Genomic DNA, 23,946 nt, shown 5'->3' with positions numbered 1-23,946 from the left:
GTTTCACTGAAGGGTGCTAGACTCTGCCGATTTCCTCATTAGTTGCAGGTTGGAGAGGCTCTCGACTTCGATAGATGCTTGCTGGAAAGAGGAGAGGGAGTGAAAATGGAAAGGCGGCGTTTGAGCTGTAGAGTCCGTAGGTGCAACTGCCACGTGGCCCCGGAAAACATGCAGGACAAAATACAAGTCAGTAATGCCATTTTAACACCGCCTTTAGCTTTGTTAATTGTCTCAGTTCTGCGAGGAAGAGAGTCCACAAGTTTCTTCAGGAATGTCAAATCCAAATGAAACCACTCATTGAGGATTATATCCATTAGAGTAGGGCTGTTCAGGAGACGGAAAGGCCGCATGCCAAGTGAGCGCTCGCAGCAAGATGGGCCGGTGAGACGTTTGACGTTATCATGCAGCGCAGGACAAGTGCCAACTGTGCGCTGTCTTCAGACGAATGGGAATGCCTTGTGGCTAGGGCCCCCCCTCGGGTAGACTGTTCGCCTGGTGCAAGTCTTTCAAATTGACGCCACTTCAGCGACCTGCGTGTCGATGGGGATGAAATGATGGTGATTAGGACAACACAACACCCAGTCCCTGAGCGGAGAAAATCTCCGACCCAGCCGGGAATCGAATCCGGACCGTTAGGTATGACATTCCGTCGCGATGACCACTCAGAAACCAGGGGCGGACTTCAGAGGAATGACTGTGCCCTAACTCCATCATAGCCTAAAGCCCCCGTAAACGATCAAACAACTTGTCAACTTTTATTACGTTTGCCAAATATTTGACCGTGTACGTCGCTGTTTGACGTTTGTGTCAAACAGAATGTGTTTGACTTGTTTTATGGTATTTTGACCTACGGAAAAGTTGACAATATTGAGAAAGTTGTTTGTTCAGATGGTTCAAATGGCTCTGAGCACTATGGGACTTAACATCTGAGGTCATCAGTCCCCTAGAACTACTTAAACCTAACTGACCTATGGACATCACACACACCCATGCCCGAGGCAGGATTCGAACTTGCGACCGTAGCGGTCACGCGGTTCCAGACTGAAGCACCTAAAACCGCTCGGCCACACCGGCCGGCCAAAGTTGTTTCTACTGATGTGGAAACTACGATCAAGGATAAAAACAAACTAGCACTGACAGTTACCGAAACGGAAGAGGTGTCACATCTTTCCCAGTCGTATATTATGTAGGACGAGGTTATGAAGACGGTATTCTACGCACAACATAAAAGCAGAAGTGCAATCGAATAAACAAAAAAATCGTAATTCATAGCTTTTTCCACGGACGATGTAGGCTACGTGTTCACACGTTGTGGGATTTCAATGGACTGTCATCAGAGACCCAAGCATGTTGTTGTTGTTGTGGTCTTCAGTCCTGAGACTGGTTTGATGCAGCTCTCCATGCTACTCTATCCTGTGCAAGCTTCTTCATCTCCCAGTACCTACTGCAACCTACATCCTTCTGAATCTGCTTAGTGTATTCATCTCTTGGTCTCCCTCTACCATTTTTACCCTCCACGCTGCCCTCCAATACTAAATTGGTGATCCCTTGATGCCTCAGAACATGTCCTACCAACCGATCCCGTCTTCTGGTCAAGTTGTGCCACAAACTTCTCTTCTCCCCAATCCTATTTAGTACTTCCTCATTAGTTATGTGATCTACCCATCTAATCTTCAGCATTCTTCTGTAGCACCACATTTCGAAAGCTTCTATTCTCTTCTTGTCCAAACTATTTATCGTCCATGTTTCACTTCCATACATGGCTACACTCCATACAAATACTTTCAGAAATGACTTCCTGACACTTAAATCTATACTCGATGTTAACAAATTTCTCTTCTTCAGAAACGCTTTCCTTGCCATTGCCAGTCTACATTTTATATCCTCTCTACTTCGACCATCATCAGTTATTTTGCTCCCCAAATAGCAAAACTCATTTACTACTTTAAGTGTCTCATTTCCTAATCTAATTCCCTCAGCATCACCCGACTTAATTCGACTACATTCCATTATCCTCGTTTTGCTTTTGTTGATGTTCATCTTATATCCTCCTTTCAAGACACTGTCCATTCCATTCAACTGCTCTTCCAAGTCCTTTGCTGTCTCTGACAGAATTACAATGTCATCGGCGAACCTCAAACTTTTTATTTCTTCTCCATGGATTTTAATTCCTACTCCGAAATTTTCTTTTGTTTCCTTTACTGCTTGCTCAAGATACAGATTGAATAACATCGGGGAGAGGCTACAACCCTGTCTTACTCCCTTCCCAACCACTGCTTCCCTTTCATGTCCCTCGACTCTTATAACTGCCATCTGGTTTCTGTAAAAATTGTAAATAGCCTGTCGCTCCCTGTATTTTACCCCTGCCACCTTTAGAATTTGAAAGAGAGTATTCCAGTCAACATTGTCAAAAGCTTTCTCTAAGTCTACAAATGCTAGAAACGTAGGTTTGCCTTTCCTTAATCTTTCTTCTAAGATAAGTCGTAAGGTCAGTATTGCCTTACGTGTTCCAGTGTTTCTACGGAATCCAAGCATAAGAGAATAAATTTTCACATATTTGTGTGTTCTTTTTCCGTATGAGGGTGAGGTAATTAAACAAATTACTAAACGTTTTACTGGCCATTCGATGAAAGTTGATGTAATCATCAGGTTCCGATTGTAACATTTCCTTCAACAGGTTTTCATCTGTTTATGTGTACAGTTCTCTTTTTAAAACCATTCCCTGGATCTGAGCCATGTTTTCTTCTTCTTTTATAAAAACACAGTGCCAGGGTGAACGACAGAAATGTTTCATCCGTACTTTCAGCCATCCCCACTAGTGACAAAACAAAGCGACATGAACAGCCTCGGGTCCGCAGTTCGTGGTCTAGTCGCTAGTATTGCTGCCTCTGGATCACGGGGTGCTGGGTTCGATTCTCGTCCGGATGCAGGACTTTCTCCGCCCGGGGACTGGGTGTTTGTGTTGTCCTCACCATTTCATCATCATTCGGAAATATAGCGAGACTGGACAGTGAAAATATTAGGACTTTGTAAGGGCGCTTATGACCCAGCAGTCGAGCGTCCCATAAACCAACTACCATCTACATCATCATCGAACAGCCTCGGCTTCAAAAGAGAGGTTAAATCGACAAACTTTGTCCCTATATGTATTGGCTTGTTTGGCTGATTCGAGCGAATCTGACGAAAAAGTTTGGCCGTTTACGGGTGTCTTTAGACGCCAGCGCACATACTTACGGCATAATGCTTAAAGTGGAGAGTAGCTCATCTTAAATCGATGAAAAGCAGCATTACGGACGGGCTAAGAACTACAAACCGAAGGCCAGTGACACCGATATCGATTAACAACACGTCCGTGCACGTTGCCTAGCTACAGTTACAACTTGCAGACCTGCAGTGTGACACGCACTTGCGTAATAAGTTTCATAACAATAGAAGTCTCTTAGACTTGTCCAAAAATTTTCCTCAACACAAATTTCCACGACTTTCCAAGTTTGTAGCTATGATTATGTTCATATTTGGACCTACACACTTGTGCGAGAGCTTTTTCCTCAGTGAGGAGAACGGTAGCTACCATCGGGGACTCGATGACAGATCTCAACTTAAAAGCTTATCTTCGAATTAGTAGTGCTCAGAAAGTGGTAGCACACATAGGCGCCTTAGTGAAAATCTAAATAAGTAGTATTCACTGACATCCAGTGTCTTTATGTTCAACGAGTGAAGGAAATACTTGTAAAATACAAGTTGATGATAGTTTAAACTTCGACCGGAAACGACATTCATCATAAATCTGCACCAACCGTAAGAAATACAACGTTTCGTATTTAGCTGCACCGTGTTACTGGCTTCATCAAATAAAATAAATTTAATTTTCATTGCAGTGTCATTTCTCCTCAATGTAACAGTGTAGATTCATAGAATAAATATACTACGAAAGGTAGAAATATGACACCGTGAAGCGATGTATCTCCTTAGAGCTAACACTGGCGCCCGTGGAAGGGACTAGTTGACAAGTTTCTCCAATAAATACACTACTGCCCATTAAAATTGCTACACCAAGAAGAAATGCAGATGATAAACGGGTATTCATTGGACAAATATATTATACTAGAACTGACATGTGATTACATTTTCACGCAATTTGGGTGCATAGATCCTGAGAAATCAGTACCCAGAACAACCACCTCTGGCCGTAATAACGGCCTTGATACGTCTGGGCATTAAGTCAAACATAGGTTGGATGGAGTGTACAGATACAGCTGCCTGTGCAGCTTCAACACGATACCACAGTTCATCAAGAGTAGTGACTGGAGTATAGTGACGAGCCAGTTGCCCGGCCACCATTGACCAGACGTTTTCAGTTGGTGAGAGATCTGGAGAATGTTCTGGCCAGAGCACCAGTCGAACATTTTCTGTATCCAGAAAGGCCCGTACAGGACCTGCAACATGCGGTCGTGCATTATCCTGTTGAAATGTAGGATTTCGCAGGGATCGAATGAAGTGTAGAGCCACGGATCGTCACATATCTGAAATGTAACGTCCACTGTTCAAAGTGCTGTCAATGCGAACAAGAGGTGACCGAGACGTGTAACCAATGGCACCCCATACCATCACGCCGGGTGATACGCCAGTATGGCGATGACGAATACACGCTTAAATGTGCGTTCACCGCGATGCCGCCAAACACGGATGCGACCATCATGACGCTGTAAACAGAACCTGGATTCATCCGAAAAAATGACGTTTTGCCATTCGTGCACCCACGTTCGTCGTTCAGTACACCATCGCAGGCGCTCCTGTCTGTGATGGAGCGTCAAGGGTAACCGCAGCCATGGTCTCCGAGCTGATAGTCCATGCTGCTGCAAACGTCGTCGAACTGTTCGTGCAGATGGCTGTTGTCTTGTAAACGTCCCCATCTGTTGACTCAGGGATCGAGACGAGGCTGCACGATCCGTTACAGCCATGCGGATAAGATGCCTGTCATCTCGACTCCTACGATACGGTAAACCGCAATCGCGATAGGCTACAATCCGACCTTTATCAAAGTCGGAAACGTGATGGTACGTATTTCTCGTCCTTATACGAGGCATCACAACAACGTTTGATCAGGCAACGCCGGTCAACTGCTGTTTGTGTATGAGAAATCGGCGCCAACCTTGTGTGAATGCTCTGAGAAGCTAATCATTTGGATATCACAGCATCTTCTTCTTGTCGGTTAAATTTCGCGTGTGTAGCAATTTTAATGGCCAGTAGTGTACCTTAGTTCCTCCCCGCTTCCCTCGTCATTATTCCTCGTGAACAAGCTAGCTGCCCACTGCTGAGGAGCGAGCGCGAGCCAGCTGACACGAGCAGATCCTTGGACATCCCTGCAGCACCAAAATGGCCGAGTTTGACCGCCACGTTTCAGCCGCTATTTCAAGTATTTCTACCGCATAAAGATCGGAACATTTAGTGCGCCAGTCGAGGATCGATAAGGTGCCTGAGTGTTCACGAAACTAGAAATGTATGCGTGCTGCCCTGTTTACACAGACGTTATCAAGACGGGAGTGTCTACGAAATACTCATCATAAAATTGCAGAAGAAAAAGAAACACTGGGGCACCGAGAATTTTCAAATAAACGTCATGCTTCAGCCCTAATTACACCCTCCACACACTGCAAAGCAAACGCCTCATTACTAGCGATGGGAAAAAGCGACCGTATAAAACCGATATCGGCTTTTTTTTTCAGTACATTCCGCAATCTTTTCGTTATGAGTCGTCTGTTTCGGTTTCCCGATGTAGTTTTGCTCACTGCTTTCGACTTCTCTTAACCCCGAGCCACCACTAGCCGAAAATTCCGCACTGCAATCTGTCAATCTGCAGAGCTCGATGAAGGCGTCGCGGTCGTTCCTGAGCCGAATCTGTAGTTGTTTCCAGATCTCTGCCACACAACGGCCTCCCGGATGATTGGATTACAGGAGTACGCCACTACTCCCAGCACCGATATCGGCATTTTAGCTCTGAATAATCGGTATTTTCTGGTATTTCTTTGGTCTCGGTTATAAAAGGTGTTTCTTTTACTTTTTGCTAATAACCGGTTAAAAAAACTGTAATATCAATTACCCATACCATATGTTTTTTGCTTTTACATAACCCTTTTCTAAAAAGGAGTAATTTTATTTGTAAATCTTCCATTGTTTGAAATATTGCGTTATTACAGAAAATGGAGAAAAATTCCTGTTGTTGCACAGCCCGCCTATACACCTGATCTGAGTCCTTGTGACTTTTCTTTTCACTAAATTGAAACATTTCTTAAAAGACGGTCATTTTGGGTCTCTGGAGAACATTCAAAAGAATGTGAACGATATGTCAAAGACCCTACCAGTTGACTCCTTTCAGCGCTACTACCAAGGCTAGGAAGACCAACTCGGCAGGTGTATAGCCAACGAAGGGAGCTACGAGGTTCACTCTAAAGGACATGCACTCTATTTTTGTAAAAATACAGTTTTCATTCTGCATGTGTGAAAGTTTTACAGTGTGTAGATACATCCTTCCCGCTTGTTTTCAAACTTAGTTCAACCTGTTCCCCTGAATGGTGCCGTCACAGCATGTCTTAAAGATGGCTGCTACACTTGACGTTCGTCAGAAGCAACGTGCAGTCATAGAATTCCTGTGCTGTGAAAACGAGACCGTGGGAAACATCCACAAGAGGTTGGAAAAGGTGTATGGAGATGCTGCCGTCGATCGCAGTACAGTTAGTCGGTGGGCAAACAGGTTACGTGATGAAAGCGGGCACGGCAATATTGAGGATTGTCCTCGCAGCGGCAGGCCTCGTACTGCACACACTCCAGACAATGTGCAGAGAGTTAACGAATTGGTGACTGTTGACAGACGTATCACAGTGAGCGAATTGTCACGTACGTTGGAATAGGGAAGGAAGTGTTTGCGGAAGACTGAAAGTGTTGGCGTTAAAAAGGTTTGTGCCAGGTGGGTTCCCAGGAAGTTGACAGTGTCTCACAAAGAAACAAGGAAAACGGTATGCAGCGAACTTTTGGAACAGTACTAGAATGGTGGAGATGAATTTCTTGGAAGATTTATTACAGGTGATGAGACATGGCTCCATCATTTTTCACAAGGGACGAAGAAGCAATCAATGGAGGGGCATCATGCAAATTCACCCAAGAAAAAAATTCGAAACCACACCTTCTGCTGGAAAAGTTATGGCTATGGTGTTTTTCGATTCCGAAGGACTCTTGCTTGTGCACATCATGCCAAGTGGAATCACCATAAAGTCTGATGCATATGTGACGACACTGAAGAAACTTCAAGCTCGACTGAGTCGTGTTCGACCACACCGGCAAAAGCAGGATGTTTTGCTGTTGCACGACAATGCACGGCCACATGTCAGTCAAGAAACCATGGAAGCGATCACAAAACTCGGATGGACAACGCTGAAACACCCGCCTTACAGTCCTGACCTGGCTCCATGTGACTATCATCCCTTTGGGAAAGTGAAAAACTCTCTTCGTAGAACAAGGTTTGAAGATGGTGACTCCCTTGTGCATGCTGCCAAACAGTGGCTCCAACAGGTTGGTCCAGAATTTTACCGTGCGGGTACACAGGCGCTAGTTCCAAGATGGTGTAAAGTAGTTGAGAGGGATGGAAATTATGTGGAGAAACGAAAATATTGTCTCTAAAGGATGTATCTAAACACTGTAAAATTTTGAGACATGTAGAATAAAATATGGATTTAAAAAAAAAATAGTGTCCATTTCTTTTGGAGTGACCCTCGTACTTTGAAGTGGACAATATTGTTGTTTGAATAAAATGAAACCTTTGGTACATAAAAAAATCAGTCTCTTAATACAGAAGTTCGGTCTGTTTTAATACATTTGGTTGTTTGATAGAGCTGGGTCATGGAGTAACTCTATTTTCGTCAGTATAATTTTGTCACGTCTCATTCTGTCGAGACTCATTCCACAACAAGTTTAAAGATTTTTCGTTTAAGTGCGCATAAAGTAAGTTCCACCTGAAAAAGTGTAACAACTAGTGTGTAAAAGGTTGTTCACCCGTGCAGTGCCTCGTTAACCGGGGGTGCCTGGCGGGCGGACACAGTTCACGGACGGCCCTGTTGAGGCAGGCAGCACCCCGTCCCAGCCGCGCTGTGTCCCAGCCGTGGCGCAGCGTCGTTTCAATCTCGTCAGCGCTCCCAATTAAACGGCCTTCCATCATCTGGCGAACGGCTAATGGCGGCTGCTCGGGGCAATTGGGACACGCACAAAGAGCGCCGGCTCAATGTGTGCGCAAAAAGGCTGCAACCCCCGCCCCCGCTGTCGGCAACTGCCGGAATGAGGTCGCCCCCCTGGGTCCTCTTTTTACAGCGCCCGACACTGAATGGGCGTGGCCCGATGCACCTTCAGTCTTCTTGCCTCCCCCTACCGACGTTCCATTATCGCGGAATCGTGGGACGGCTGACTCGAGGTCGTGTCCCGACGAATCCACTCACGAACCGACATCAGGAGTCGTTACTGAGACTTACTGCTCGAAGGCACAGCACACAGAATAGTTCGATGAAACACCGTGCAACGAAGGGTTCCTCAACTTCATCCTGATGGGAGGTTCGTGAAATTAAATATCACATATACTTCACTCTCCACTGAACATCAATCACTGCTAGGATAGCAATATTTTTGTAGTTATTGTTATTAGTTTATTTATTTTCGCTTCAGGTAACATTGACCATACAGCTCGCAATAACTACAACTACACAGAATTAACATAAAACATTGAATTGAAGTAAACTGACAGACTTTTCAGTTGAAAAGTGCGAAATTTGTTGTGGGACATCATGAAATATATTCGCTTCAGCCCCTGTAAAAAATGGCTTTGAGCACTATGGGACTTAACTGCTGAGGTCACGAGTCCCCTAGAACTTAGAACTACTTAAACCTAACTAACCTAAGGACATCACACACATCGATGCCCGAAGCAGGATTCGAACCTGCGACCGTAGCGGTCGCGCGGTTCCAGACTGTAGCGCCTAGAACCGCTGGTCACTCCAGCCGGCTCAGCCCCTATAGTTTCATGAAGTTCGCATAGGCATTCTACGTAGCTTTCACAATGGCGTCTGTAACGTAAGTGCGTTCCAAGCACAGAGCTGTCATTGAGAGCATCGCGGATATTCATAGACGCTTGCAGAATGTCTGAGATCTGGCAATGAACAAAACCACGGTGAGTCGTTAGGCGAGGCGTCGTCGTCGTCGCATCAAGGTCACGCAAACCCGTCTGATCTCCCGAATGCCTGCCGACCGCACACAGCTGTGACTCCTGCAGTGTTACGTGAGGACACTCTCATTCGAGGTTGGGTTGGGTTGTCTGGGGGAAGAGACCAAACAGCGAGGTCATCGGTCTCATCGGATTAGGGAAGGATGGGGAAGAAAATGGGCCGTGCCCTTTCAAAAGAACCATTCCAGCATTTGCCTGGAGAGATTTAGGTTCAAATGGTTCAAATGGCTCTGAGCACTATGGCACTCAACTTCTGAGGTCATTAGTCCCCTAGAACTTAGAACTAGTTAAACCTAACTAACCTAAGGACATCACACACATCCATGCCCGAGGCAGGATTCGAACCTGCGACCGTAGCAGTCGCGCGGTAGAGATTTAGGGAAATCACGGAAAACCTAAATCAGGATGGCCGCTCATCAGAGGTGATCGACGGTTCACAGACACACCTCATGCTGGTGCTCAAAGGTATGTGGCTTCGCTGCGTAACACCTCTCCTGCGAACCTAGGTTCTGAGCTGTAAAGTTTGGAAGGTAGGAGACGAGATACTGGCAGAAGTAAAGCTGTGAGGACCGGGCGTGAGTCGTGCTTCGGTAGCTCAGATGGTAGAGCACCTGCCCGTGAAAGGCAAAGGTCCCGAGTTCGAGTCTCGGTCCGGCACACAGTTTTAATCTGCCACGAAGTTTCAACACGTTATTGACTTGCTCAATTTGTAAAGCTCTTTCTCTTGAATAAATCATCCATTGTTTCTGTATTTGTAATCATTTGTTTGCCCGTACGTGTACACGATTTCCGAGCCATTTTGGTAATTGCCTAGTGATGTATTTTCTTTTTTCGGCGAGTGTAATTTTCATATTTTTGGAGACCCTGGAAGTGAAAGTAATTTTTATAAAGCTTTAGCTGCGTGAGCAAATTCAACTCTTTAAAATTCTGATCTCGATGTTATCTACGCTAATTAAAAGCCACGCGCCCTGCGAATACAGATTTCAAGGACATTAAGAATGAAATACAGTCGCATTAGCGTTAATTTTCGACATCGTTCACACTTAATGTCTTAACATTTATATATCGCACAAACTCGTCTAAGATTATTTTAGGGTGCATGCTTTGTTGCTAACTGATATAACTTCTTCAAATATTTTACAACATAAAAGAAGTGTTCCTAAGCCGAATGGAAGTACATGATATCTTCTACCTAGACCACAAACAAGAAGAAAAAGAAAAAAGAAGCAAACACCACAACACGTTCTTAGCTCATCCCTAAACAGTATTAATAAGTAAATTATTCCACAGGTAAACTCGTAACGTGTAACATGTTATTTGGCATCACCTTGAATTTCTTCGAATTGACAGGCATGTCATTTTCGTATGTGTGGGAGAAAGTAATAGAGAAATCACTCTTTCTGTACTTGCGTGAAGTTGTTAACATGTTAACGGCACAGTGGTTACTTCGGTTTATATTTTCTCATCCAAATTGTTTTCGTCATTTGTTGGAAAAAAATGTGGGTGGTGTGTTGCGCCTAGATTGAGAATGTAGCTAAATTCTGCGGGTTTGTTACTGGAAAGTCAAATGATTTAGACGACAGCATAGTCCTTTCCCACCGTTTAATACGGTATTTACGAAATCGCTTCCGCCACAGATTTTTTATTTCACTATAGACAAAATTAAGACTACATAATGATTTTATAAACAAAATTAATCGGTTGGAGGAATGCCTATGCGGTGACAGTATGTGCAACGGATCGCTTTGATGTAACCTGACTGCAAAAGGAAGTGTTAGCGATTAAATTTGCAAAGTGCAATATGTCTTCCTGAGCTCTTAAATCCATAGTATTTTTTGAGTCCATAGACTGTCATAATCTTCTGCATTTGAAGCAGTGTCCTCTGGAGCATGCGAGTAATATACTTTCCTTTACTTGAAATATGCGGTGGCCGTGCGGTTCTAGGCGCTGCAATCCGGAACCGCGGGACTGCTACGGTCGCAGGTTCGAATCCTGCCTCGGGCATGGATGTGTGTGATGTCCTTAGGTTTGTTCGGTTTAAGTAATTCTAAGTTTTAGGGGACTGATGACCTAAGATGTTAAGTCCCATAGTGCTCAGAGCCATTTGAACCAACTTGAAATATGGCGGTGAGATCTGTTATTGTCCACAGGTAACGAGAAGGTGTGCAGGAGTAACTGAAAAGTGATGAGATTAAAAGTACAATGCATTTAGATTTTTTGCTCTAAGTTGCAGTGTTGATGCACCTGTACGTGGACATTATACACATTTGGGGGGGGGGGGGGGGAGTCGGAATTCAGATCCTTCTCAGAGTTATCATATAATCCTCTAAATCGCCTTAGAAGAATGCTGTGACTGTTCCTCTCTCTTGTCCTTTTAGAGTTTGCGCTCCGTCTCTAATGACATTCTCAACAATAGAAAGTTAAAATTAGGTTAGGTGTACTTTTTGTTGCATAGATATGTAGTGAGGAGATCCTAAACAATATAGCGCATCTCATAAAACAAATATATGTGGTACGTATTTCTAGAAAATAGAGATACGCCGATCTTGCTTAGATTCCAAGTGAAATTGGCCTCTGGAACACTAAGCCTCCTTTACGCGAGGCAGTCGTTGGGGATGAGTACAGAAGCCGTCTATTGCCTTCTGAGAAAACCACATCCAAGACTCGAGATATACTCGCATTGTCATCTTCCCACTTTCTCAGCTGTTGCAGCAGTGAATGAACGTGGCAGTGCTTCTTTTGGCGCCTCTAAAACTTTAACATGTCTGAATGTGAGTTTTGTGAACAGCGTTGGTGATAAAATATGGTGACATTGCCATTCTGTTAGGGACGTCAAAGAACTTAGAAGATCAGACGAATGTAATCGACAGTGTCTTAAAAAGAGATGATGATGTGAAAATCGACCAAAGTAGAACAAGGGTAAAGGGGTGTGCTCGAATTAAATCAGGCTGTGTCGAGGTCATTTGGTTAGGAAAGGAGTCATTGACAGTATTGAACTATTTTGTTATCTACGCAGTAAAATAACTAACTGACGGCGTAAATGAAGAGGACGTAACAAGTAGGCTGACAATAGCAAGAATTATTTTTCTGACAGAGAACTAAGTTATCTCTGAATATAAATTTAAGTGTTAAGAATTGTTTTCTGGAGTACAGCCTTATAGGGAAGTGAAACGTGGACCATAAACAGTACAGAAGAGCGGAAGTTCGTGACATGCGGTGCTTTACGAGAATGCTGAAAAGGAGATGCAGAGATCGAGTTGCGAATAAACTAGTACAGACCTCAGTCTTTGCGAAAAGAAATCATCGCGCAACTTGACTAAAGAATGGATAAGTTGGCAGCACACATCCTGAATAATTTGGTAATGGAAGGAAGTGTTCACGGGTGAATACCATAAGTAGGTTCAAAGGGATACAGAGTGCATTCGTTATGCAGATATGAAAAGATTTGCACGAGATAGTCTTGCATGGAATCTGCATCAAACCAGTCTTCGGATTGATGACTTCAACAACAAAGCATCAACAAATAAGTCTGTTTTAAGGATGAGCAGCGTTTAACATTGAGCTACAAAGTCTTTGTAACTTCTCACTTTGTCTGCAGAGAACACGGAGAAAATTTTTTAACTCCCCTTTGCATGTTAACATTGACCACTTATGCACCTTGCTAATTTTTCGCGAGTAGTATGAAGTAATCTGTTGTGTTGTGGCTTGTTGCAGGAGAGAGACTGATCCAGTACGCGACGGAGAACCTGGTAACTGAAGTACTGATCCACCCACAAGTGAACACTCTGCTGCAGTGCGTTCGCAACCTACTATCGAGCTTCACCAGGCACCGACACCTTATACATGCCGGCTACACTTTCGCCGGAACAGGATCCTGGGTCCTGCAGGTAAATCACCTTAGACTCAGAATGTTTAGAACCATAATTTCTCCGTAGCAGCCTACAACTGAGACTTCTTAATGTATGAGAGCTTTACAGACATGGAGCATGACAGAAATATCACAAAACGCAACAACTACTGCATGGCCAGTGTTACGTGCCACTTCTCGCAGGTAATCTGCGACTAAAGGAATACACAGAACCAGTAAACTCCCTACACACACACAGACATCCGATTCTGTAAATAGTCGAACTCCCATATATAAGACAGCTTCAAACGCCTGATTACTTTATAAATAAATTTATGTGATAAATTTTTAAAGATTAGGATGTAAAACCTTTATGGTTGTAGACGTCAAACACTAATTATGCTGGTCTTATTTCTTTCGGATTATTCACCCATACACTTAATACACTTAAGAATAAGTTAAAACCAAAATTGCTTATAAACGGTTTGACATTACGTTTAAAGTCTGTTGGAAGTTGTTAAGTACTATCATTCTGAACGACTACATGATTATAGCGTGGGTGATTTCCGCGCCGTGAGTTACGCTGCGTCAAAACATACGAGTGTACATGGTTTCGAACTGTAATACTTAACCTATTGTGTTAAATCTTCGACAAAATTTTAAATTTTTAGTTTCGATCAATTAGCAACCATCGTCCGAAGTGCTAAACTACATTGCCCATGTAGAATCTTCTTATAAGAATCGTGTCCGTCATACAGCAGTTTCGAATATCCAGATACACAGGAGAGTTAACAGATACGGTGGAAAGTAGTGAAATTTTCATTCGATGTAATTCCTTGAAACCATTTAAATGTCATGCGTAGCTTGTGCGACTAAAATTAAGCAAAGATTATCACACATATTTGATCATCATTTCAACTACTTTTATCAACACTTCAGATCAAAACTCAGTCGCTATTATTACAAAATATATTTTTAGCCAGTGATTTAAACGTCAATAACACCAAGTATTGTTTTATTTTGCTCCCTAGCAGTTAATGCATCTTTTCGACAGTGAGTTGTAATACGAGTTACATATTCGTTAAGTGAGTAACAATTGGACTTTGTGCTTGCAGGATGGCACTTTTTCGCTGGCGGACTTCACGGACGCCTTCCAAGAGACCGAAGTGCAGCGAGTTCTGCGCGCCTACGAACACAGCATCACGATCGACGTACACTGCGCTCCAGAAGGAGACTGGACTTCCGAACGAATGTCGCGAGAGCCCTTCAGCCGATACTGCAAGGTACAGTGCGCTGCCCTGCGACCATAGTCATATGGCCACCTTTGCTGCACAAGCTGTCCCAAACATCATATAGGCGCTAAACCGTCGTAAAATGAATGCTTTTAAATGAGTAACCAATGATCGGAAGAGGTCAGCTGCAAGCGTTAATTATGTTCTTCATCTTGAAAGCCTACCGCAGTCTTAAAAAAAATTACTCCAAATGCTCAATTAAAATTTTGAAACTAGTTTTACACCGATTTTCAGTCACTTTTCAGGCATGACTCCATGATGACGATATCTCAGTCTGAAATTTTAGTGATAATAGTAGTGCTTTCGCAGGCGCAGCGCGATATACATTGAAAGTTTCTGAAGTTTTAATAAGTTTAAGCCAGGAGTACTATTTCATTAATTAACAGGCGAATATAGAGCTTCATCTTGTAGACTAAAATCGCGCAAAACAAATGTACTTGCCATTAGCGTGGTATAAAACTAAGCGCACGGATCAGGAACTTTGAAATCCTAATAAACAATGACAAATATACATAGAAAGACCAACTGAAGGAGACTCTTGTGAAGACGGCCAATGAACTCGCCCCCCACACGAGAAGGAAGCATCCCTGGTGGAATGGAGACTGTGACAATACAATAGCCAAAGACAGACACTCTGACTAATGACCTCAGCAGTTGAGTCCCATAGTGCTCAGAGCCATTTGAACAGATACCCTGGGGGAGGTGGAATTGTAAGAAAACCAAGAAAAATTGGGAGAACTTTTTGGAACAGAGAAGGCTTACAGCTAAGATAATTTTCTATGCTGTTCATTTTTGGAACATAACCTACGAGCAGCTTAGAGACAGAAGTGATGACACTTTCTGAAGGACCTGACCATCATTCTGCAGGACAATGCTCAAGCACGTACAGTGCAAACTCTTACTGATTTGTTTGACTGCTGGGGCTGCTAAGTGCTGTACCACCTACTGCATTCCCATGACTTAAGCCTTCGTAAGTTCAACTCGATTTCTAAGCTGAAGCAAACACTTCGGGCATTCCCTTCAGAACTGCTACAAATTCGTCGGGCAATAGACCGCGCCGCTCGAACTGTTAACACAACTGCAACTGTAAAAAGTATCCTACGACTTCCACATCGCTGGCAACGTGTTATACACACTGCTGGTGACTACTTTGAAGGTCAGTAAAACTTTGAAACACGTATCTATTTTGTACGAGCTGTAAATAAATAGTTGCCACTATTGCGAAAGCAAAGAGAGCTTCACTGCAAGTTTAAATGCAGCCAAAACCTCTCAGACACACAGAAGCTAAATGATGTCAAAGTTAGCGTAAGGAGGGCTATGCGTGAAGCGTTCAGTGAATTCGAGAGTAAAATTCTATGTACCGACTTGACAGAAAATCCTAGGAAGTCCTGGTCTTACGTTAAATCAGTAAGTGGCTCGAAACAGCATATCCAGACACTCCGGGATGATGATAGCATTGAAACAGAGGATGACACGCGTAAAGCTGAAATATTAAACACCTTTTTCCAAAGCTGTTTCACAGAGGAAGACCGCACTGCAGTTCCTTCTCTAAATCCTCGCACAAACGAAAAAATGGCTGACATTGAAATAATTGTTCAAGGAATAGAAAAGCAACTGGAATCACTCAACAGAGGAAAGTCCACTGGACCTGACGGGATACCAATTCGATTCTACACAGAGTACGCGAAAGAACTTGCCCCCCTTCTAACAGCCGTGTACCGCAAGTCTCTAGAGGAGCGGAAGTTTCCAAATGATTGGAAAAGAGCCCAGGTAATCGCAGTCTTCAAGAAGGGTCGTCGAGCAGATGCGCAAAACTATAGACCTATATCTCTGACATCGATCTGTTGTAGAATTTTAGATGTTTTTTGCTCGAGTATCATATCGTTTTTGGAAACCCAGAATCTACTCTGTAGGAATCAACATGGATTCCGGAAACAGCGATCGTGTAAGACCCAACTCGCTTTATTTGTTCATGAGACCCAGAAAATATAAGATACAGGCTCCCAGGTAGATGCTGTTTTCCTTGACTTCCGGAAGGCGTTCGATACAGTTCCGCACTGTCGCCTGATAAACAAAGTAAGAGCCTACGGAATATCAGACCAGCTGTGTGGCTGGATTGAAGAGTTTTTAGCAAACGGAACACAGCATGCTGTTATCAATGGAGAGACGCCTACAGACGTTAAAGTAACATCTGGCGTGCCACAGGAGAGTGTTATGGGACCATTACTTTTCACAATATATATAAATGACCTAGTAGTGTCGGAAGCTCCATGCGGCTTTTCGCGGATGATGCTGTAGTATACAGAGAAGTTGCAGCATTAGAAAATTGTAGTGAAATGCAGGAAGATCTGCAGCGGATAGGCACTTGGTGCAGGGAGTGGCAACTGACCCTTAACATAGACAAATACAATGTATTGCGAATACATAGAAAGAAGGATCCTTTATTGTATGATTATATGATAGCGGAACAAGCACTGGTTGCAGTTACTTCTGTAAAATATCTGGGAGTATGCGTGCGGAACGATTTGAAGTGGAATGATCATATAAAATTAATTGTTGGTAAGGCGGGTACCAGGTTAAGATTCATTGGGAGAGTCCTTAGAAAATGTAGTCCATCAACAAAAGAGTTGGCATACAAAACACTCGTTCGACATATACTTGAGTATTGCTCATCAGTGTGGGATCCGTACCAGATCGGGTTGACGGAAGAGATAGAGAAGAGCCAAAGAAGAGCGGCGCGTTTCATCACAGGGTTATTTGGTAACCGTGATAGCGTTACGGAGATGTTTAGCAAACTCAAGTGGCAGACTCTGCAAGAGAGGCGCTCTGCATCGCGGTGTAGCTTGCTCGCCAGGTTTCGAGAGGGTGCGTTTCTGGATGAGGTATCGAATATATTGCTTCCCCCTACTTATACCTCCCGAGGAGATCACGAATGTAAAATTAGAGAGATTCGAGCGCGCACAGAGGCTTTCAGACAGTCGTTCTTCCCGCGAACCATACGCGACTGGAACAGAAAATGGAGGTAATGACAGTGGCACCTAAAGTGCCCTCCGCCACTCACTGTTGGGTGGCTTGCGGAGTATAAATGTCGATGTAGATGTAGATTAAAGATCCGACCCTCCTATAAACACGCAGTCTAACAAAAATAGTGAAGCACCCAGAAGGGTAGAAAGACACTATTTGAAACTTCACGGGTTGAGAGCAGAGATGGGCAAAACTGTTCTTTTCAGAGATTGGATCAGAACTGTTCACTCCCTGAAATGAATTAGCTCTTTTTCATGTCTCACCACTCATTTACAAAAGAAAATAAATGAAAGGCACATTGCCCTTTAAACTTGGTTTAATCCAGTACTATACCTGTATTTTGATCTTATTTGATCCTATTTTGAAGTAACACAGATAATGAGTAAGAATTTTGTATTGTTTATTGAAATTTCCACGATATGACAAAGTTTTTGATTATTGATTTATTTTGCACTAGCGTGGTTTTTTGGGTGATCGGAAAATGTTGTAACTTGAGATTTACATTAACAATATATTTGGCTATAATGTATCAAAATTTCATTAACCTCATACAAATACATCGCAAGCCATATATTTTTCCTTTCGAAGACGCCTAAAATCGCAAAATCCGTACCAGAATAAGAAAAAAAAATATAAATTTGACTGTAAAACGAAAGTGCTGCATATAGCCTTATGCAGAATAAAACAAGGAAAATATTGGTGTATCACATTTTGCGATACGTTTATCGGTTCGCTCGTAATTAAAGCGTAAATTCGAGTGTCCATAATAAAAATCCTATAGTAAGAGGAGTCATCAGGAACCTAATCTAATCAGTTTAAACAAATAAAAACAAAATAAAAACAATTGATGTATACATAACATAATAATGTAATATACATAGCGGTATTACTACGAAGAACAATATCCAGTGGGGACGAACTCCGATGCAGAGGCGCTGAGTCGAGCAGGTCGAGCCGCGAGCTTTATTACTGCGTGAGCTGAGACCGCAGAGATCAGAGTGACACCAGAGTCGCTTTGCTCGACGCTCTGGCTAGAGTCGAGACGGTGGGGTGAGCGTTGAGCGGGCGAGCTCCGAGGGTGGGGGAAGCGGTGAACTCACCCGCTCGGAGCCAAATCGTCCGCTCCCTTGCGAGCAGGTTTTTGCAAGTAGTTCCTATGTTATCCGCTAGGTGGCTCTCTGCCCTGTTGCTCGCATCAACTGCCCAGAGGGCAGGACGTGCGACTGAAACGATCGCCGACAGAGTGCGATGCGAAGTTAAGCTGCGCCAGACACTGCACAGTGCACACGGCAGACGACGCACAGAGACGGCCCGGCATATGTGAAACACAAAATCCAATGGGGCACTGCACAATGCAGGCAGCCAAGGTAGAAGCAGGGCAGAGGCCGGCGCTGGCTGTGTTGTGTGGCGTTCACTGTGCTCTGACCAGCAGAGGCGCTGCTGATATGCTCCGTCTCTCTCTCTCTCTCTCTCTCTCTCTCTCTCTCTCTCTCTCTGCCGTGGGAAACGTTTGGAGCTACCGTTCTTTTTTTCTGAATCACTGATAGTTCACTCCTTTGAAAGATTGAACTCTATGAATTAGTTCAAGAGCGGATCCCCCATCTCTAGTTGAGAGTGTATGTGATGTTATTTCAGTGATTATAAGACAGGGTCAAAATTACAAAGGACTTGTCAGAATGAGCCCACTTTCCAGTATGACGTTTCTTCCCCTCTGCTCTGGATGCATGCACTGTTTCGTTTGGGAAGTGTGTCGTAAATCCGTTGTATCCTTAGGCATGCTGGCCTCCGACTGTTGTAACTAGTTCTTGTCATCGTGTACATCGGCACTGATTTGGAGTTGGACGTCCGAATTGGTCCCACACATATTTTACCAGGAACAGATCTAGGTATCTTGTTGGCCACGAGACTACCTTAACATCATGCAAACAGTTCATAGAGGCACGTGCCATGTGTGGAAGAGCAGTGTCCTGTTGGAAAATGACACCATGATGGTGTTGCATGAGAGATAACACTTGAGAACGCATGATGTCTGTGACGTGCAGTTGTACTGCCAGAGTTCCGTCTATCACTACAACCGTGACCTAAAGTCATACTCAATGGCTCCACACTCCACCCCTCCAGGAGTAATACTACTTCGCCTCTCCAAAACACAGGAAGCATGGGTCCTCCGAAGCCACCACACCCGCCGATGATAGTCGTACGGGGTAGAGCTGAAACGCCGTTCATCGCTGAACACTGCTACATCTTTCATCAGCAGTTATCGCTTTCCGGTCACAGCAGCTCTCCAAATGGCACTATTTGTCTTGTGGTGGTTGTGGCAGCTACGCACAGTCTACTGACTGGTTTGATGCGGCCCACCACGAATTCCTTTCCTGTGCTAACCTCTTCATCTCAGAGTAGCACTTGCAACCTACGTCCTCAATTATTTGCTTGACGTATTCCAATCTCTGTCTTCCTCTGCAGTTTTTGCCCTCTACAGCTCCCTCTAGTACCATGGAAGTCATTCCCTCATGTCTTAGCAGATGTCCTATCATCCTGTCCCTTGTCCTTATCAGTGTTTTGCACATATTCCTTTCCTCTCCGATTCTGCGTAGAACCTCCCCATTCCTTACCTTATCAGTCCACCTAATTTTCAACATTCGTCTATAGCACCACATCTCAAATGCTTCGATTCTCTTCTGTTCCGGTTTTCCCACAGTCCATGTTTCACTACCATACAATGCTGTACTCCAGACGTACATCCTCAGAAATTTCTTCCTCAAATTAAGGCCGGTATTTGATATTAGTAGACTTCTCTTGGCCAGAAATGCCTTTTTTGCCATAGCAAGTCTGCTTTTGATGTCCTCCTTGCTCCGTCCGTCATTGGTTATTTTACTGCCTAGGTAGCAGAATTCCTTAACTTCATTGACTTCGTGACCATCAATCCTGATGTTAAGTTTTTCGCTGTTCTCCTTTCTACTACTTCTCATTACCTTCGTCTTTCTCCGATTTACTCTCAAACCATACTGTGTACTCATTAGACTGTTCATTCCGTTCAGCAGATCATTTAATTCTTCTTCACTTTCACTCAGGATAGCAATGTCATCAACGAATCGTACCACTGATATCCTTTCACCTTGTATTTTAATTCCACTCCTGAACCTTTCTTTTATTTCCATCATTGCTTCCTCGATGTACAGATTGAAGAGTAGGGGCGAAAGGCTACATTCTTGTCTTACACCCTTCTTAATACGAGCACTTCGTTCTTGATCGTCCACTCTTATTATTCCCTCTTGGTTGTTGTACATATTGTATATGGCCCGTCTCTCCCTATAGCTTATCCCTACTTTTTTCAGAATCTCGAACAGCTTGCACCATTTTATGTTGTCGAACGCTTTTTCCAGGTCGACAAATCCTATGAACGTGTCTTGATTTTTCTTTAGCCTTGCTTCCATTATTAGCCGTAACGTCAGAATTGCCTCTCTCGTCCCTTTACTTTTCCTAAAGCCAAACTGATCGTCACCTAGCGCATTCTCAATTTTCTTTTCCATTCTTCTGTATATTATTCTTGTAAGCAGCTTCGATGCATGAGTTGTTAAGCTGATTGTGCGATAATTCTCGCACTTGTCAGCTCTTGCCGTCTTCGGAATTGTGTGGATGATGCTTTTCCGAAAGTCAGATGGATGTCGCCAGACTCATATATTCTACACAGCAACGTGAATAGTCGTTTTGTTGCCACTTCCCCCAACGATTTTAGAAATTCTGATGGAATGTTATCTATCCCTTCTGCCTTATTTGACCGTAAATCCTCCAAAGCTCTTTTAAATCCCGATTGTAATACTGGATCCCCTATCTCTTCTAAATCGACTGCTGCTTCTTCTTCTATCACATCAGGCAAATCTTCACCCTCATAGAGGCTTTCAATGTATTCTTTCCACCTATCTGCTCTCTCCTCTGCATTTAACAGTGGAATTCCCGTTGCACTCTTAATGTTACCACCGTTGCTTTTAATGTCACCAAAGGTTATTTTGACTTTCCTGTATGCTGAGTCTGTCCTTCCGACAATCATATCTTTTTCGATGTCTTCACATTTTTCCTGCAGCCATTTCGTCTTAGCTTCCCTGCACTTCCTATTTATTTCATTCCTCAGCGACTTGTATTTCTGTATTCCTGATTTTCCCGGAACATGTTTGTACTTCCTCCTTTCATCAATCAACTGAAGTATTTCTTCTGTTACCCATGGTTTCTTCGCAGCTGAATGTTCAGGGGTTTGATTACTTGTTCTCAGGTGGCAGGCGCGAATGTGGTGGGCTTACGACAGGCCTGGTGCACAATACGGCGATCCTCCCTCCTGGTGGTCGACCGGAGCCCTGGCGACGAGTATGTCTCACTCTGTCGTTCCCATGCTGTCCAATATCGGGCCGAATGCCGCATAAATCGGGATATTGCACGGTTCGACAGTCGGTCGAATGGAGACCTACAATAAGGCCCCTTTCAAATTCAGTCACATATTGATTACGGGAGTATGCGGCATCTCCGTCTACCCCACAGCAATCAGTCATCATCTGACGCTGTTCACACTCCTTATACACTGAAGCGCCAAAGAAGCCGGTATAGGCATGCGTATTCAAATACAGAGATATGTAAACAAGCAGAATACGGCACTGAGGTCGGCAGAGCGTATATAAACAACAAGTGTCTGGCGCAGTTGTGAGAACGGTTACTGCTGCTACAACGACAGCTTATCAAGATTTAATGAGTTTGAACGTGGTGTTATAGCCGGCGCAAGAGCGATGGGACACAGCATCTCCGATGCAACGATGAAGTGGGTATTTTCCAGTACGACCATTTCACGAGTGTACCGTGAATCTCAGCAATTCGGTAAAAAAATCAAATCTCCGATATCGTTGCGGCCGGAAAAAGATCCTGCAAGAACGGGACCAACGACGACTAAGAGAATCGTCCAACGTGATACAACTGCAACCCTTCCCCAAATTTCTGCAGATTTCAATGTGGGCCATCAACAAGTGTCAGCCTGCGAATCATTTAACGGAACATCATCGACATCGGCTTTCGGAGCCAAAGGCCCACTCGTGTACCCTTGATGATTGCGCGACACAAAGCGTTACGCCTCGCCAGGTCCCATCAGCACCGAAATTGGACTGTTGATGATTGGAAACATGTTGCCTGGTCGGACTGGTATCGTTTCAGATTGTGTCGATCGGGTGTAAGGAATGGAGACGTCATCATGAATCCATGGACCCTGCATGTCAGCAGGGGACTGTTCAAGCTGGTGGAGGCTCTGTAATGGTGTGGAGCACATACAGTTTGGAGTGATACAGGATCCCTAACTCGTCTAGATATGACCCGGACAGGTGGTATGTACGTAAGCATCCATTCATGTCCGTTGCGCGTTCCGACAAACTTGGGAAATTCCAGCAGAAGAATGCGACACGCCTCACATTCAGAATTGCTACAGAGTGGCTCCAAGAACACTCTTGTGAGTTTAAACACTTCCGCCGGCTACCAAACTACCCAGACATGAAAATTATTGAGCATATCTGGGATGCCTTGCAACGTGCTGTTCAGAAGAGATCTCCACCCACTCGCACTCTTAATGATTTATGGACAGTGCTGCAGGATTCATGGTGTCAGTTCCCTCCATCACTAGTTCAGACATTAGTCGCTTTCATCCACATCGTGTTGCGGCACTTCTGCGTGCTCGCGAGGGCCGTGCACGATAATAGGCAGGTGTACTAGTTTCTTTAGCTCTTCAGCGTATATCATACCAGACTCGGTAATAACACTAAACACAAGCAACACTAATGCACTCTGGTGGCCTGTCTACCTGTTACAGAGAATTGCATCTCCAATCGTTTACGTATCCGCCGATGGTGTGTACGTGTGCTAAGTTGCATTGACATCCGACCATGTCTTCTGGGCGCTTCACTTTTTGTCGGGCAGTGTATTTATGGGTAATACTAAGAAATGATACGAAATGGTGCGTACACAAAAATGGTTCAAATGGCTCTGAGCACTATGGGACTCAACTGCTGAGGTCATTAGTCCCCTAGAACTTAGAACTAGTTAAACCTAACTAACCTAAGGACATCACAAACATCCATGCCCGAAGCAGGATTCGAACCTGCGACCGTAGCGGTCTTGCGGTTCCAGACTGCAGCGCCTTTAACCGCACGGCCACTTCGGCCGGCGGTGCGTACACACAAAACCAGTAGTAGAGGTGGCGAATCACTTAAAATTATTGGCAGGATTCCGAAAAAGGCCATAGTACCTGTAAAGAAAATCTCATACAACACGTTCTTCGGAAACATCTAGACTAATGCTCCAACTTTTGGGGTTAATATCGGGAGCGCATAACAGTAGCCGTGCTGTTAGGATCATAACAGGTCGATATAGCCCCCAGGAAGTTTAACAGGGGTACTCGGGAAACGTAAATTAAAATCTTTGACAGGAAAGAGGTGATGCAGTAGTGTAAATGTAGAGAAGGTGTATCTGGAGAAGATATCTGCAGAAGACTGTGC

At 44.0% G+C, this 23,946-nt stretch overlaps 1 protein-coding gene across 1 annotated transcript in view; it reads left to right on the top strand.

The window, feature by feature from the left end:
* The first annotated feature begins 14,232 nt into the window (after positions 1–14,232).
* Positions 14,233–23,946, top strand: part of LOC126198944 (microtubule-associated protein futsch-like) — an 83,023-nt gene continuing 73,309 nt past the window's right edge. The window contains exon 1 of the mRNA XM_049935587.1: positions 14,233–14,392. Within this exon, the coding sequence (XP_049791544.1) occupies positions 14,360–14,392 (33 nt within the window). The 5' untranslated portion in view covers positions 14,233–14,359. The remainder of the gene's footprint in view (positions 14,393–23,946) is intronic.

The sequence above is a fragment of the Schistocerca nitens genome, chromosome 8, assembly GCF_023898315.1.
Source record: "Schistocerca nitens isolate TAMUIC-IGC-003100 chromosome 8, iqSchNite1.1, whole genome shotgun sequence".
Classification (NCBI taxonomy): Eukaryota; Metazoa; Arthropoda; class Insecta; order Orthoptera; family Acrididae; genus Schistocerca; species Schistocerca nitens.
The sequence above is the reverse complement of the archived record's forward strand: the minus strand, read 5'-3'. Positions and strand labels throughout refer to the sequence as shown.